Source organism: Dendrobates tinctorius, unplaced genomic scaffold (genome assembly GCF_039654945.1).
Source record: "Dendrobates tinctorius isolate UK_male_01 unplaced genomic scaffold, ASM3965494v1 ptg000152l, whole genome shotgun sequence".
Classification (NCBI taxonomy): Eukaryota; Metazoa; Chordata; class Amphibia; order Anura; family Dendrobatidae; genus Dendrobates; species Dendrobates tinctorius.
Window position 1 is genome coordinate 3695737 of NW_027361819.1, and position 17965 is coordinate 3713701.

Sequence of the window (17965 nt, forward strand, 5' to 3'; positions counted from 1 at the left end):
TGTGCCTCTCTTCTGTGTCTTTCTTTTGTGTCTCTTCTGTGTCTCTCTTATGTGTATCTCTCTTCTGTGTATCTCTCTTGTGTCTTTCTTCTGTCTCTTCTGTGTCTCTCTTTGTCTCTCTTCTGTGTATCTCTCTTCTGTGTTTTTCTTCTGTGTCTCTCTTTTGTGTATCTCTTCTGTGCCTCTCTTCTGTGTCTCTCTCTCCTGTTTATCTCTCTTCTGTGTATGTCTCTTCTGTGTCTCTCTTATGTGTATTTCTCTTCTGTGTCTGTCTTCTGTGTCTCTCTCTCCTGTTTGTCTCTTCTGTGTCTCTCTTATGTGTATTTCTCTTCTGTGTCTCTCTCTTCTGTGTCTCTCTTCTGTGTATCTCTCTTCTATGTCTTTCTTGTGTCTCTCTTCTGTATCTTTCTTCTGTGTATCTCTCTTCTGTGTCTCTCTCTTCTACGTCCCTCTCTTCCGTGTCTCTCTCTTCTACGTCCCTCTCTTCTGTGTCTCTCTCTTCTACATCCCTCTCTTCTGTGTTTCTCTTTTATGTCCCTCTCTTCTGTGTCTCTCTCTTCTACGTCCCTCTCTTCTGTGTCTCTCTCTTCTACGTCCCTCTTCTGTGTCTCTCTCTTCTACGTCCCTCTCTTCTGTGTCTCTGTCTTCTACGTCCCTCTCTTCTGTGTCTCTCTCTTCTAAGTCCCTCTCTTCTGTGTCTCTCTCTTCTACATCCCTCTCTTCTGTGTTTCTTTCTTTTATGTCCCTCTCTTCTGTGTCTCTCTCTTCTACGTCCCTCTCTTCTGTGTCTCTTCTACGTCCCTCTCTTCTGTGTCTCTGTCTTCTACGTCCCTCTCTTCTGTGTCTCTGTCTTCTACGTCCCTCTCTTTTGTGTTTCTCTCTTTTATGTCCCTCTCTTCTGTGTCTCTCTCGTCTACGTCCCTCTCTTCTGTGTCTCTGTCTTCTACGTCCCTCTCTTCTGTGTCTCTCTCTTCTACATCCCTCTCTTCTGTGTTTCTTTTATGTCCCTCTCTTCTGTGTCTCTTCTACGTCGCTCTCTTCTGTGTCTCTTCTACGTCCCTCTCTTCTGTGTCTCTGTCTTCTACGTCCCTCTCTTCTGTGTCTCTCTCTTCTACATCCCTCTCTTCTGTGTTTCTTTCTTTTATGTCCCTCTCTTCTGTGTCTCTCTCTTCTACGTCCCTCTCTTCTGTGTCTCTTCTACGTCCCTCTCTTCTGTGTCTCTCTCTTCTACATCCCTCTCTTCTGTGTCTCTCTCTTCTACGTCCCTCTCTTCTGTGTCTCTCTCTTCTACGTCCCTCTCTTCTGTGTCTCTTCTACGTCCCTCTCTTGTGAGCCTCTTTTGGTTGCGGTTTCGCTCTGTCTCTTCCTCCTCACTCTATTTTTTTCTCTCTTTTCTCTTTTCCTCCCGTCTTCTTCTGTTTCTTCCTTTCCTTTGTCTTCTCTTTCTTTGTGTCTGTTCCTTTTTCACTTGCTGTTTTATAATGTGCTCAGCGACGGTTGGCAGATTATTAGGGGGGTGTATCAGATTTAGAGGGTCGCACGCGGAGTCCCAGACTGCGGGGACGGGATCGGCACAATCTGCCGCAGGGACTGATGCGGCTTCTTTGTGTTGTGTTTTATCCTCGGATTAATCTCCAGTATTTCAGCTGTCAGATTAGAAATTAAGCGTCGTCAGCAAATTTAAGGAGCGGGATTATACATATGGAGTCCCCCAACGTGCTGACTCCCCCGACGCGCTGACTCCCCCGCCCCGACGCGCTGGCTCCCCCAGCACGAAGACTCCCCTTGCTATAAACCAGAAACACTGGGTGGGCATTTAAAGGAGCCTTCCTGATGATGATGATGGGGTTTATTACATACTATGGCAATGGAAACATATGGAGCCCAGTCCAAACTTAAAGGGACAGTGTCTCCTTTCAGATGAGTTCCTTGGGTTCTGTATGCAGGACGACCTGTACCCCTGTATTAGGGCCTGCACCCATCTTTCCCGGGCTTGTACCGTTTTATACACTGCAGAGTGAATTATCGAGCATTGGAAACATCCAGCTCGTTCCAGTCGAGAGGGGGATGGGATAATGAGGTATTTTGTTTCTTTGGCAGCAGTTTAATCAGCGCTCGGCGGCGGTTTTATAGCCGCAGCATATGTATAACGGCCTCCTGTCTGCCTGGCACGCCGCTCCATTGTTCCTCTGGTATATTGGGCTATGGTGATAACGTTAGCCGCCCGCCATCCATCACTCGCCGCCGTCCTGTCCCTTCTCCATTTGTTTAGCACAGTTTACGGAAATTACGCAAATCTGCCGGCTGCTCTTTATAGGGGCGACTTGCAGAGTCACTCACACTTTATTGGCCGCAGACCCCCTTATGTTCACCATGAATAGAATCCCAGAACGACAGTAAACACTGACGACAATGGTGAGGGATTCAAATGATCGTGGTGTCTCTGGTGCCATTAGATCCGACCAACTGAAATCTTCTGAATCATTTACTCAATATGTTTCCTTTACGGACGATTCTCCGGTCATAACCGTGTAATAATTAGCGGCTGCCTTCCCCACCTGATCACTGTCTGCAGCCTCGCACCATCATCTCTTCTCAGTTCCCCCCCATTGTGCCCCCTCCTTGCTGACGCTCTCTGGATGGCGGGGAATTAATCCCCACAGCTTGTCATTTATTCATAGTGCTTTTCCTTGCATCATCTCACACATTATACTCGCTCTGTGCTCAGACAGCGCTGGGGGCCCTGCTGAATGAAGGGCGCTCCTGGCACCGCTGCCACACCGCAACCACGGGTATCCCGATGGTAAAGGACGGCAATGTGGAGACCGTGGCATCGGGCTACAGTGACGACCCCCAGTACTAAGAGGGGAAGCATCCATCCGTCTATTATCTATCATCTTATTGATACTCGCCTGTCCCGACACAATGGCAGTGCCCATCTCCCTTCTCCTCTGGCCGCCTCCTTTGCAGGAATCCATTCTGGGTTTCTTGGCGACCTCCTCTGACATCATAACCCTAGGCCTTTAAGGCCGACTCTGGCAAGGTGCTTGTGTATGAAGTAGCATTGTCCACAGTTCGCTTAAGATTGTTCAGAGATTTCAGTTTCTTTATTTGGCTCAGCCCCAGCCAGGTGTCTGTCGTCTTGTCTATTACTCCTGACTTTACTAGATGTAGTTCACACCAACCTCTCAGGAAGCAAGTTACCAACTCCTCACAACTGTTCTTAGTGCTGTGCACACATAGCCTCTGCAATCAAGGTAACGCATCTCTCCAAGCGAATCTACAGTTTGCATTTACTGTGCTGTTACATTGCTGCTAGTGACTATTGTACTGCTGGAAATTACCAGACTGACTTTACTTCTCTGTTAGATTGATGCTATTAACCATTGTCCTACCGGAAGGTACCAAACTATTTACTAGTCTGTTACATTTCTGCTATTAACTATTGTCCTACTGGAAATTACCAGACTGAATTTACTTCTCTGTTAGCTTGATGCTATTAACCTTTGTCCTACCGGAAGGTACCAAACTATTTACTAGTCTGTTACATTTCTGCTATTAACTATTGTCCTACTGGAAATTACCAGACTGAATTTACTTCTCTGTTAGATTGATGCTATTAACCTTTGTCCTACCGGAAGGTACCAAACTCTATTTACTAGTCTGTTACATTGCTGCTATTAACCACTGTCCTGCTGGAAGATACCAGCTTGCATTCCTGTTACTAACTGCTTCCCTGCAAGAAGATACCAGTTTCCTTTATAGTTACTGCTCTTGTGTGCATCCCCACACCTGGCTCTGCTTCATTGTTTGCTGTCCTACATACCCTGATATCCTGGTCCTCACCGATCCACATGTCATCCATTTAGACCTTCTCCATTGCACAATCGTCCCTGGTTTGAGCTTCTCACCCAGACCGGTGGCGTAGAGAATCCGCCTCACCACGTGAGCCAATAACGCTCACATTGATCTATATTCCAACGTTTGTTATGGTGGCGCCGCTTCCTCCCGGGAATAAGGACCGTTATGTCTGGTGCGGCTGTATCTTCCCTCATTAATCTCATGTAATTAATTCCCAGTGTCAGAGAGGAGTCCGGATTATCTCCGGATCTTATTCCCTGCGGCTGTGATGTGGCCACTCACTGGTGGAATTACTGCCGATTCCTTCAGGGTTTTCAGCCAAGACATGAATGAAAGGAGAGAATATCTGTCACCGAGTCAATTAAATAAGTGACCCCCTCCACTGCGGCCTCTGATAATGCCACCGAGATGGAGGCAGTAAGGGGACTGATTGATCGGTCATCTGACCCCGGCGGTCTGGATCACCCTAATTGAAGGCAATGATATCGATGGCAGGAGAGTGTCACTTTCCATTAGTTTCTATGTTGGAGCAGACACAGGTTACTCTAGGTTTCCTGCGTATAACATATGACATAATAATCTGTGATATTTAATAATGTTCTCTGCTTTACACTGCAGCACTTCTTTCTACAGGAGGGATTAATAGCCAGGTTCACCTGTCCTGGTTCATGAACAGAATCCCAGAACTGCAGTGAAGACTGACACATGTTAGAGGTGAGTGTATACTGTCTGCCATTCATTCAGGGGGTGCGCAGAGCTGACAACTGCAGTGTGGAAAGTGGCGGCGAAACAAATGGAGTGTCAGCTCTTGTGACAGCAGCGGAGAGTTCTAGAAGAGGCGCAGACGCCAGGCATTTATGAGCTGCCCTGATCCGTCATAAGAGGCAATGAGGAAAGAGCTTTCCCTGAGGCGGCGGTGGCGGAGTCGCAGGAGCTGACAACCATGACGGGCGTCAGAGGTGTCAGCCTCACCTGGGACATTATCTTCAGGAAAACGTCCACTTAAAGGGATGACCTCCCCTCCCGAAAAAATGACTGTCGCCCCCTTCTGTATAAGATGGGGGACAACTCTCATTCTCTGAGTCTTCGAAGCCCTGATGGGAGCCGCAGTGCTGCTACTCGACGGCGCCCTCCGGAGTTTATTGTTATTATTTTCCACTGATGTTCTGGAATGCAGCCTGTAGTGTAAAGCATGGTGGTGTTCATTGGGTTGTCATGGCTAGGCACAGGGAAGACCTAAGTGCACACGTACCGGAACTCTCGCGGAAATTACCGCGAGAATTCCGGAATTCCAGTCCGCGGGAAAATCGCATTTTAAATTCCCGCGATTTTCCCGCGGAAAAACTAGCATTTTGCAAGCGTACATAGCTTGCAGAATTGCTAGCGTTTTCCAAGCGATCTGTAGCATCGCTTGGAGAACTGATTGACAGGTTGGTCACACTCGTCAAACATAGTGTTTGACGAGTGTGACCAACTTTTTACTACTGAGGCCGCCTATACGGCATCAATAGTAAAAGATAGAATGTAAAAAAAAAATAAAAAACGATGTTATTCTTACCTTCCGACGTCCCGCGCATCTGTTCCCAGTAATCCTTTGCGAAAATGCCCGCGATGACGTCCGTTCTCGCGGGATCGCGATGTCTTGCGGTCATTCACGATGACGTCGCGCGAATGACCGCGAGACTTCGCGATCCCGCGAGAACGGACGCCATCGCGGGCATTTTCGCAAAGGATTACTGGGAACGGGAGCGTGGAGAGAAGCGGGAATGCTCCGCGGGACGTCAGAAGGTAAGAATAACAATATTTTTTATTTTTAAATTCTTTTTTTTTACAGGGATATGGTACCCAAAGCCCGGAGGACAGTCTCCTCTCCTCCGGACCGTGGGTACCATCCGCAAATGTTCTGCTTACTTTCTGCATGGTGTGCACAGCCACATGCGGGAAATAAGCGGGACAATGCATTCCTATGGGTGCAGGATCGCCGCGATTCCGCAAATTAATGAGCATGCTGCGGTTTATACCGCGAAGCGATTCCGCCGCGGTTAAAACCGCAGCATTAGCACAGCATTGCGGAATCCCATAGGAATGCATGGGATGCATATTTTTCGCATTTTCGCGGCAAAATCGCGCAGTTAAAACCGCCGCGGAAATGCGAAAAAAACGCCACGTGTGAACTCAGCCTTACCCGGCACAGTAGATGCAGGTCCTCAGGTCTCTCTCCTCACATCAGCATTGGACCCATTAGATGGCGAGCTCTTGGCATCAGGCTTTGGTCAGAGATTCTTAAGATGGAGGATTTTATATGCTGTTCTTACTCAGGATCAGTAATGTAATGTATGTACACAGTGACTGCACCAGCAGAATAGTGAGTGCAGCTCTGGAGTATAATACAGGATGTAACTCAGGATCAGTAATGTAATGTATGTACACAGTGACTGCACCAGCAGAATAGTGAGTGCAGCTCTGGAGTATAATACAGGATGTAACTCAGGATCAGTAATGTAATGTATGTACACAGTGACTGCACCAGCAGAATAGTGAGTGCAGCTCTGGAGTATAACACAGGATGTATCTCAGGATCAGTAATGTAATATATATACACTGTGACTGTACCAGCAGAATAGTGAGTGCAGCTCTGGAGTATAATACAGGAGGTAACTCAGGATCAGTAATGTAATGTATGTACACAGTGACTGCACCAGCAGAATAGTGAGTGCAGCTCTGGAGTATAATACAGGATGTAACTCAGGATCAGTAATGTAATGTATGTACACTGTGACTGCATCAGCAGAATAGTGAGTGCAGCTCTGGAGTATAATACAGGATGTAACTCAGGATCAGTAATGTAATGTGTGTACACAGTGACTGCACCAGCAGAATAGTGAGTGCAGCTCTGGAGTATAATACAGGATGTAACTCAGGATCAGTAATGTAATGTATGTACACAGTGACTGCACAAGCAGAATAGTGAGTGCAGATCTGGAGTATAATACAGGATGTAACTCAGGATCAGTAATGTAATGTATGTACACTGTGACTGCACCAGCAGAATAGTGAGTGCTGCTCTGGAGTATAATACAGGATGTAACTCAGGATCAGTAATGTAATGTGTGTACACAGTGACTGCACCAGCAGAATAGTGAGTGCAGCTCTGGAGTATAATACAGGATGTAACTCAGGATCAGTAATGTAATGTATGTACACAGTGACTGCACCAGCAGAATAGTGAATGTAGCTCTGGAGTATAATACAGGATGTAACTCAGGATCAGTAATGTAATGTATGTACACTGTGACTGCACCAGCAGAATAGTGAGTGCTGCTCTGGAGTATAATACAGGATGTAACTCAGGATCAGTAATGTAATGTATGTACACTGTGACTGTACCAGCAGAATAGTGAGTGCAGCTCTGGGGTATAATATAGGATGTAACTCAGGATCAGTAATGTTATGTATGTACACAGTGACTGCACCAGCAGAATAGTGAGTGCAGCTCTGGAGTATAATATAGGATGTAACTCAGGATCAGTAATGTAATGTATGTACACAGTGACTGCACCAGCAGAATAGTGAGTGCAGCTCTGGGGAATAATACAGGATGTAACTCAGGATCAGTAATGTAATGTATGTACACAGTGACTGCACCAGCAGAATAGTGAGTGCAGCTCTGGGGAATAATACAGGATGTAACTCAGGATCAGTAATGTAATGTGTGTACACAGTGACTGCACCAGCAGAATAGTGAGTGCAGCTCTGGAGTATAATACAGGATGTAACTCAGGATCAGTAATGTAATGTATGTACACAGTGACTGCACCAGCAGAATAGTGAGTGCAGCTCTGGGGTATAATACAGGATGTAACTCAGGATCAGTAATGTAATGTATGTACACAGTGACTGCACCAGCAGAATAGTGAGTGCAGCTCTGGGGAATAATACAGGATGTAACTCAGGATCAGTAATGTAATGTATGTACACAGTGACTGCACCAGCAGAATAGTGAGTGCAGCTCTGGGGAATAATACAGGATGTAACTCAGGATCAGTAATGTAATGTATGTACACAGTGACTGCACCAGCAGAATAGTGAGTACAGCTCTGGGGTATAATACAGGATGTAACTCAGGATCAGTAATGTAATGTATGTACACAGTGACTGCACCAGCAGAATAGTGAGTGCAGCTCTGGGGAATAATACAGGATGTAACTCAGGATCAGTAATGTAATGTATGTACACAGTGACTGCACCAGCAGAATAGTGAGTGCAGCTCTGGGGAATAATACAGGATGTAACTCAGGATCAGTAATGTAATGTGTGTACACAGTGACTGCACCAGCAGAATAGTGAGTGCAGCTCTGGAGTATAATACAGGATGTAACTCAGGATCAGTAATGTAATGTATGTACACAGTGACTGCACCAGCAGAATAGTGAGTGCAGCTCTGGGGTATAATACAGGATGTAACTCAGGATCAGTAATGTAATGTATGTACACAGTGACTGCACCAGCAGAATAGTGAGTGCAGCTCTGGGGAATAATACAGGATGTAACTCAGGATCAGTAATGTAATGTATGTACACAGTGACTGCACCAGCAGAATAGTGAGTGCAGCTCTGGGGAATAATACAGGATATAACTCAGGATCAGTAATGTAATGTATGTACACAGTGACTGCACCAGCAGAATAGTGAGCGCAGCTCTGGAGGATAATACAGGATGTAACTCAGGATCAGTAATGTAATGTATGTACACAGTGACTACACCAGCAGAATAGTGAGTGCAGCTCTGGGGAATAATACAGGATATAACTCAGGATCAGTAATGTAATGTATGTACACAGCGACTGCACCAGCAGAATAGTGAGAGCAGCTCTGGAGGATAATACAGGATGTAACTCAGGATCAGTAATGTAATGTATGTACACAGCGACTGCACCAGCAGAATAGTGAGCGCAGCTCTGGAGGATAATACAGGATGTAACTCAGGATCAGTACAGGATCAGTCATGTAATCATTTAGTAATGTAATAGAAAAATCTTTTATTTAGTGATTATTTTCTAGAGAAGTGACAGGTTAGCGCCACCTTGTGGTCATATTAATACTTTGCATGTTTATGCATTATGCATTTTGACAATGGCAGATATTAGTAAGTTGCACCAATACTGAGGCCAAACAATGGCAGCTCCATAAAGGTGTATAGTGCAGGTTTATGCAAAGTGACCGTAGAGGTAGAAACACCAGGAAAAAGCTCATTTTTTTGGTATAACATATCTATGGGGACTGTAGGAGACCCGTCATTATCTATGGGGCGGTTCCTGGACGCTATATCTCATCTATCTCATCATTTGGACTCATCTTTGCAGTGGACACAACTTGGGTTGATTCCCCAGTGGAACCCAATGCTGTGTAGAACGGATGAATAGCGGCCGCTGACGTAGCGGAGGACGGTGGTGTCATACAGGGGGAAATCGTTGAAGCTGTTTCCGGAAGGTTGTCCAAATTTTAGAATTCTCCCACGGCTTGTCACAAAGACCAGCTCGTTCACGTATGAGGCCACCTTCCCGGACACTTGGACGACATTCTCTCCTTTATGTAGTAGGACCTCAAAGAGTGTTCCTGAGGGGTTCCCGTAATAAGGTCCCCAGCTGTCTCCATACTTGAACTGGATCCTGAGGAGACAAGAACATGAGTAAGAGAGACGATCCTGAGCGCTGCCGTCTATTGAACGCAGGTAAGTCCGCGTGTGTTCACCGAATCGTGCGGACTCACCGTGTACAATACATTCTATCGGTGGAGGCTCACGTCTCCGCAAGAGAAATCGACATGCTGCGGTCTGGAAAGATGCGCCACATGTCCGTCCCTGCCATCTGTGGACACATAGTGGACGTGGGATTTCTTGAAATCCCATCCACTATGCTGTAACATCTGGACGCAGTGGGTTGGACGCTGTGGATGTACGCAGCATCCAACCCGCAGCGATTACTGATCTTCTGCACATCCCCTCACTGGCTACACTCACCTCCAGGTAGCATCACACTTGTACACTGCGTACTTCGCATGTATTCGCCCTCCTTCCCTGGCTCCTATCTCCTCCGAGTGACACTATCAGACCAGTCTCATCCTCGCATCTTTTATGAGCAGAAGGTCTCATATTCTCATATGTTGGGGACAGTAACAGGGGCAATCTCTACTATAGGGCAGCAGACAATTCAAGATGTTTCCACTGTTAACAGAGCCGGCGTCAGCTCCCAGCGTACCTGGGCAAGTGTGCTATGGGGGCCCTGTGTCAGGGCCAGAAAGTGCCCCCCCACCCATCGCTTGCTCCAGGCACATGCGATGCTCACCTCCCTGTTCCTGCGCTGCGGCGTCTTCCGTCCTCTGACTGTGACAATCATGTCAGAGCATGTGATGACGTCAGTGCTGTGCACCCTCTGCCTGAGCAGCGAGGAGAGGTGAGTATTTCTTTTTTTTAATGTTTGGAGCAATATATAGGGCCAATTACATGTTGAGCATCTTATGGGGCCAATTTTATATGCGGCTAATTATATATGGAGGATCTCATGGATCCAATTACATATAGAGCATTATATGGGGCCCATCATATACTGTATGGAGCATTATATGGGGTCAATTATTTTATATGGTCAACATATGGGGTCCATTCTGTATGGAGTATTATATGGGGCTCATTATTTTGTATGGAGCAGTATATGGGGCTCATTATTCTGTATGGAGCAATATATGGAGCTCATTATACTGTATGGAGTATTATATGGGGCTTATTATTTTGTATGGAGCAGTATATGGGGCTCATTATTCTGTATGGAGCAATATATTGGGCTCATTATTCTGTATGGAGCAATATATGGGGCCCATTATACTGTATGGAGTATTATATGGGGCTTATTATTTTGTATGCAGCAGTATATGGGGCTCATTATTCTGTATGGAACAATATATGGGGCTCATTATTCTGTATGGAGCAGTATATGGGGCTCATTATTCTATATGGAGCAATATATGAGGCTCATTATTTTGTATGGAGCAGTATATGGGGCTCATTATTCTGTATGGAGCAATATATGGAGCTCATTATACTGTATGGAGTATTATATGGGGCTTATTATTTTGTATGGTCAATATATGGGGCTCATTGTACTGCATGGAGCTATTGGTATCACTCATGTAATGTAAAAAGTAAGTGAAATCTTTGGCATTGTATACCTATATTTCTCTGCCGTATCTGTGCATCATGAATTATGGTATGTGTTAAAGGGGCCACTGAGACTCTGTCACCTGGAGGCCAATGAAAACCTGGAGCCGGCCTTAACTGCTAATGCGCTAGTTTCGGCTCAACCTCACCACATAGGTCCTCTGCAAGTGACACTGGAGGGAAGCCCACTCCTAAGCTACCTCTCTGGTTAGCCAATAAAGGTATCACACCTTGAATACTTTTCTCAGTTTTTTTGGGGACATAAGTATTTACATCTATTTTTCTGGCTAACACGGTACCACAATTTTATTTTGTAGTGTACATCCTAAGTTACCTCTGTGAGCATCCCCTGCAGAGTCCCCTGGATAACAAACTTAACTCTTCACTCACTATATTGCTGCAGTGTTCAGTATGTTAGTATACCACAAGGTTAAAAGGGTTGTCCCACAAGCAAAGATGTACACTTTAAGCATAGATCTTGGAATAATTATAAGATTCCCAATTGGAGGTCTTAAAAAAAACCCTGTTGTGAGGTAAGTGTATAAATGTGCCACTGCTATGTCCTGTCTTATTTGTTGTGATCATGGATGGCACATCCCACAATTCCTGGCCAGGGAGGAAGTATAAGTGATTATACAGACAACACAGCAGTGGGTTGAAGCTGCTGCTTTCTGTGAGGTAAAACATTTCCCTGCCTGTTTTATCACAGGAGCAATTATTTTTGCCGGTTCTTCAATCCCCTGAGCTCATCATAAATCAAGTGAGTAATGTAGGAGCTTCGGCTGTCACTGAGCTCAAATGTCACTTACTCGATCTATAGTGAACTCGGAGGGCAGAAACCCTCGCTCCTGTGATAAAACAGGCAGACAAATGTTGTACCTCACAGAAAGAAGCAGCTGTGAACCCATGTTGTCTTGTTCGTATACTCTTTTGCTTCCTCCCCTGCCCAGGAGCTGTGGTATGATCAGTCCATATTCCTGCATGGTCGGACACGACCATTACACAGTACACAGCAGGGGCACATTTATAAGATTACCTCAGCACAGGAACATTTTTTTAACACATCCAATTGTGGAAATTATCATTATTACAATATTTAGTGATTAAAATGAACTTTGTTTGTGGGTAACCCCCTTTCAGCTAAATGACCAAGTGACAAGCACACTGATGGATAATTGCGCTGACTTCTTTCTCTGGACCCTACAACATTTACCTTACAGGTTAGCATCAGCATGCAGTGCAATAAAAAACAATAAAGAGATAGAACAGAGTAAAATCTCCAGTATCTCACCCGATGACGTGACTCGGATTCTCCCGCACTCTCAGTCCTGTTATCGGCCCATTGAGCTGCTCCGATGAGAAGGAAAATGCAGTGCCCCCTCCTGCCCCGTACTCCCCCACAAAGGAGGACATGCGGGATTGTACTACAGAATGAAGAGAGACTCAACGTCTTATATATATCACAGATAGGCAGATATACATATATACAATGACAGAATAGATGAGTGACAGCAAGACAAGCTGCAATGACGTCACTCACCACTGGAGGCCACTGAGGAGCCCAGGAGCAGGCACAGGCACAGCAGAGCCAGCATCGTGCAGGAAGAGAGCGCTGCGCAGTCCTGGAGGGGTCACTGGTCCAAAGCTGTAACCAAGGAGACCAGAGATACACTGAGAGTACCACCGCTGGCATACTGATAATAACCCACCACTGAGAGTACCACCGCAGTTATACTGATAATAACCCACCACTGAGAGTACCACCGCTGCTATACTGATGACCTACCACTGAGAGTACCACCGCTGTTATACTGATGACCTACCACTGAGAGTACCACCGCTGTTATACTGATAATAACCCACCACTGAGAGTACCACCGCAGTTATACTGATAATAACCCACCACTGAGAGTACCACCGCTGCTATACTGATGACCTACCACTGAGAGTACCACCGCTGTTATACTGATGACCTACCACTGAGAGTACCACCGCTGTTATACTGATGACCTACCACTGAGAGTACCACCGCTGTTATACTGATGACCTACCACTGAGAGTACCACCGCTGCTATACTGATGACCTACCACTGAGAGTACCACCGCAGTTATACTGATAATAACCCACCACTGAGAGTACCACCGCTGCTATACTGATGACCTACCACTGAGAGTACCACCGCTGCTATACTGATGACCTACCACTGAGAGTAGCACCGCTGTTATACTGATGACCTACCACTGAGAGTACCACCGCTGTTATACTGATGACCTACCACTGAGAGTACCACCGCTGTTATACTGATGACCTACCACTGAGAGTACCACCGCTGTTATACTGATGACCTACCACTGAGAGTACCACCGCTGTTATACTGATGACCTACCACTGAGAGTACCACCGCTGTTATACTGATGACCTACCACTGAGAGTACCACCGCAGTTATACTGATAATAACCCACCACTGAGAGTACCACCGCTGCTATACTGATGACCTACCACTGAGAGTACCACCGCTGCTATACTGATGACCTACCACTGAGAGTACCACCGCTGTTATACTGATGACCTACCACTGAGAGTACCACCGCTGTTATACTGATGACCTACCACTGAGAGTACCACCGCTGTTATACTGATGACCTACCACTGAGAGTACCACCGCTGTTATACTGATGACCTACCACTGAGAGTACCACCGCTGTTATACTGATGACCTACCACTGAGAGTACCACCGCTGTTATACTGATGACCTACCACTGAGAGTACCACCGCTGTTATACTGATGACCTACCACTGAGAGTACCACCGCTGCTATACTGATGACCTACCACTGAGAGTACCACCGCTGCTATACTGATGACCTACCACTGAGAGTACCACCGCTGTTATACTGATGACCTACCACTGAGAGTACCACCGCTGCTATACTGATGACCTACCACTGAGAGTACCACCGCTGCTATACTAATGACCTACCACTGAGAGTACCACCGCTGTTATACTGATGACCTACCACTGAGAGTACCACCGCTGCTGTACTGATGACCTACCACTGAGAGTACCACCGCTGCTATACTGATGACCTACCACCGAGAGTACCACCGCTGCTGTACTGATGACCAACCACCGAGAGTACCACCGCTGCTATACTGATGACCTACCACTGAGAGTACCACCGCTGCTATACTGATGACCTACCACTGAGAGTACCACCGCTGCTATACTGATGACCAACCACCGAGAGTACCACCGCTGCTATACTGATGACCTACCACTGAGAGTACCACCGCTGCTATACTGTTGACCTACCACCGAGAGTACCACCGCTGCTATACTGATGACCTACCACTGAGAGTACCACCGCTGCTATACTGTTGACCTACCACCGAGAGTACCACCGTTGCTATACTGATGACCTACCACCGAGATACCACCGCTGTTATACTGATGACCTACCACCGAGAGTACCACCGCTGCTATACTGATGACCAACCACTGAGAGTACCACCGCTGTTATACTGATGACCTACCACTGAGAGTAACACCGCTGCTATACTGATGACCTACCACCGAGAGTACCACCGCTGCTATACTGATGACCTACCACTGAGAGTACCACCGCTGCTATACTGATGACCTACCACTGAGAGTATCACCGCTGCTATACTGATGACCAACCACTGAGAGTACCACCGCTGTTATACTGATGACCTACCACTGAGAGTAACACCGCTGCTATACTGATGACCTACCACCGAGAGTACCACCGCTGCTATACTGATGACCTACCACTGAGAGTATCACCGCTGCTATACTGATGACCTACCACCGAGAGTACCACCGCTGCTATACTGATGACCTACCACTGAGAGTACCACCGCTGCTATACTGATGACCTACCACTGAGAGTACCACCGCTGCTATACTGTTGACCTACCACTGAGAGTACCACCGCTCCTATACTGATGACCTACCACCGAGAGTACCACCGCTGCTATACTGATGATCTACCACCGAGAGTACCACCGCTGTTATACTGATGACCTACCACTGAGAGTGCCACCGCTGGTATACTGATGACCTACCACCGAGAGTACCAGCGCTGCTATACTGATGACCTACCACCGAGAGTACCACCGCTGTTATACTGATGACCTACCACCGAGAGTACCACCGCTGCTATACTGATGACCTACCACCGAGAGTACCACCGCTGCTATACTGATGACCTACCACCGAGAGTACCACCGCTGCTATACTGATGACCTACCACCGAGAGTACCACCTCTGCTATACTGATGACCTACCACTGAGAGTACCACCGCTGTTATACTGATGACCTACCACTGAGAGTACCACCGCTGCTATACTGATGACCTACCACCGAGAGTGCCACAACTGCTATACTGATGACCTACCACCGAGAGTACCACCGCTGTTATACTGATGACCTACCACCGAGAGTACCACCGCTGCTATACTGATGACCTACCACTGAGAGTACCACCGCTGCTATACTGATGACCTACCACTGAGAGTACCACCGCTGCTATACTGATGACCTACCACCGAGAGTACCACCGCTGCTATACTGATGACCTACCACCGAGAGTACCACCGCTGCTATACTGATGACCTACCACCGAGAGTACCACCGCTGCTATACTGATGACCTACCACCGAGAGTACCACCGCTGTTATACTGATGACCTACCACCGAGAGTACCACCGCTGTTATACTGATGACCTACCACCGAGAGTACCACCGCTGCTATACTGATGACCTACCACTGAGAGTACCACCGCTGTTATACTGATGACCAACCACCGAGAGTACCACCGCTGCTATACTGTTGACCTACCACCGAGAGTACCACCGCTGCTATACTGATGACCTACCACTGAGAGTACCACCGCTGTTATACTGATGACCAACCACCGAGAGTACCACCGCTGCTATACTGTTGACCTACCACCGAGAGTACCACCGCTGCTATACTGATGACCTACCACCGAGAGTACCACCGCTGCTATACTGATGACCTACCACCGAGAGTACCACCGCTGCTATTCTGATGACCAACCACCGAGAGTACCACCGCTGCTATACTGATGACCTACCACTGAGAGTACCACCGCTGCTATACTGATGACCAACCACTGAGAGTACCACCGCTGCTATTCTGATGACCAACCACCGAGAGTACCACCGCTGCTATACTGATGACCAACCACTGAGAGTACCACCGCTGCTATTCTGATGACCAACCACCGAGAGTACCACCGCTGCTATACTGATGACCAACCACTGAGAGTACCACCGCTGCTATTCTGATGACCAACCACCGAGAGTACCACCGCTGCTATACTGATGACCTACCACCGAAAGTACCACCGCTGCTATTCTGATGACCAACCACCGAGAGTACCACCGCTGCTATACTGATGACCTACCACTGAGAGTACCACCGCTGTTATACTGATAATAACCTACTATAGGAGTACCCCCAGCGTTATAGTGCTGTATACCATCAATGCCTATATCTTTACGTTGCCTTGGTCAGTGCGGCCCCAATGGTCTTTATTGCTCCTGGATGAGCCACTCACCTGGTGTCGGTCGCGGGGATGTGACTGTGGCTCTTCTCAGCAGTATATATATAGCCTCCTCTGACACGCGGGTACCATATGGCGCCATCATACAGGGCAGTGCAGTGACATCCCATTAACCCTATCACTGCCCATCTCTGAGGAATTTTACTGCAGTATTTTTAGTTTCCAGGACCTGAGCCCGGAGAGACAAAGGGCGCAGGGAGATAAGAGGGGATCCGGGTCCTATATACACTGCAGGTCGCCCGAACCTCTGCCCCTAATTCCAGGCGCAACATCTGGCGCCCAGCAGATATCACTTTATGGCGGCTCATATAATATCCATGACTCCGCACACGGTACACAAGGAGACAGTATGGGGAGGTGCGGATCAGAGGAGGAAAAGGGCAAGAAGACACAGGAGCTTCTCACTAAATTAGATATAATCAAGAAGTGCCTCTCCTCTATTCTATAGAGTCATTACACACAGAGGGATCTATGTCACGGGTTTATTCCTGGTAATGTTGATGATTACGGCTTACAGCCAATGAGAACCCAAAAGTCATTATCTCAGTAAATTAGAATAATTAACAATAAACCCCTGTAAAGGCTCCTAAGTGTTTATAAAGGTCCCGTAGTCTGTTTCAGTAGCTCCACAATCATGGGGAAGACTGCTGACCTGACAGATGTCCAGAAGGCCGTCACTGACACACTCCACAAGGAGGGGAAGCCACAAAAGGTCATTGCTAAAGAAGCCGGCTGTTCACAGAGTGCTGTATGCAAGAATATTAATGGAAAGTGGAGTGGAAGGAAAAAGTGTGGTAGAAAAGGTGCACAAGTCACCGGGATAACCGCAGCCTGGAAAGGATTGTTAGGAAAAGGTCATTCAGTAATGTGGGGGAGATTAACAAGGAGCGGACTGCTGCTGGAGTCATTGCTTCACACCACACACAGACGTCTCCAGGACATGGGCTACAAGTGTCACATTCCTTGTGTCAGCCACTCATGACCAATAGACAACGCCAGAAGCGTCTTACCTGGGCCAAGGAGAAGAACCGGACTGTTGTCAGTGGTCCCAGAGTCTGGAGGAAGAGTGGAGGCCACAATCCAAGCTGCTGGAGGTCTAGTGTGAAGTCTCCACCATCAGTGATGGTTTGGGGAGTCATGTCATCTGCTGGTGTAGGACCACTGTGTTTTATCAAGACCAAAGTCAGCGCAGCCGTCTACCAGGACATATTAGAGCACTTCATGCTTCCCTCTGCTGACAAGCTTTTTGGAGATGGAAATGTCATTCTCCAGC

The 17965-nt window shown here is 47.1% G+C and overlaps 1 protein-coding gene and 1 long non-coding RNA gene across 3 annotated transcripts in view; one reads left to right on the forward strand and one right to left on the reverse strand.

The window, feature by feature from the left end:
• Positions 1–2365: 2365 nt before the first annotated feature.
• The window catches only part of LOC141050776 (uncharacterized), a 47089-nt gene continuing 31489 nt past the window's right edge, over positions 2366–17965 (forward strand). Inside the window, exons 1-2 of one of the 2 annotated variants that reach the window (XR_012220530.1) lie at positions 2366–3257; positions 4480–4575. This is a non-coding gene — a long non-coding RNA (uncharacterized lncRNA). The remainder of the gene's footprint in view (positions 3258–4479; positions 4576–17965) is intronic. The other variant, XR_012220529.1, reaches the window with a different exon arrangement.
• Positions 8875–12769, reverse strand: LOC141050775 (zymogen granule membrane protein 16-like). Its single transcript, XM_073547423.1, has 3 exons — positions 12614–12769; positions 12365–12497; positions 8875–9529 (listed from the first exon to the last, which is right to left on the reverse strand). Exons 1-3 carry the CDS (start codon positions 12666–12668, stop codon positions 9202–9204), a joined length of 516 nt encoding a protein of 171 aa, XP_073403524.1. The 5' UTR covers positions 12669–12769; the 3' UTR covers positions 8875–9201.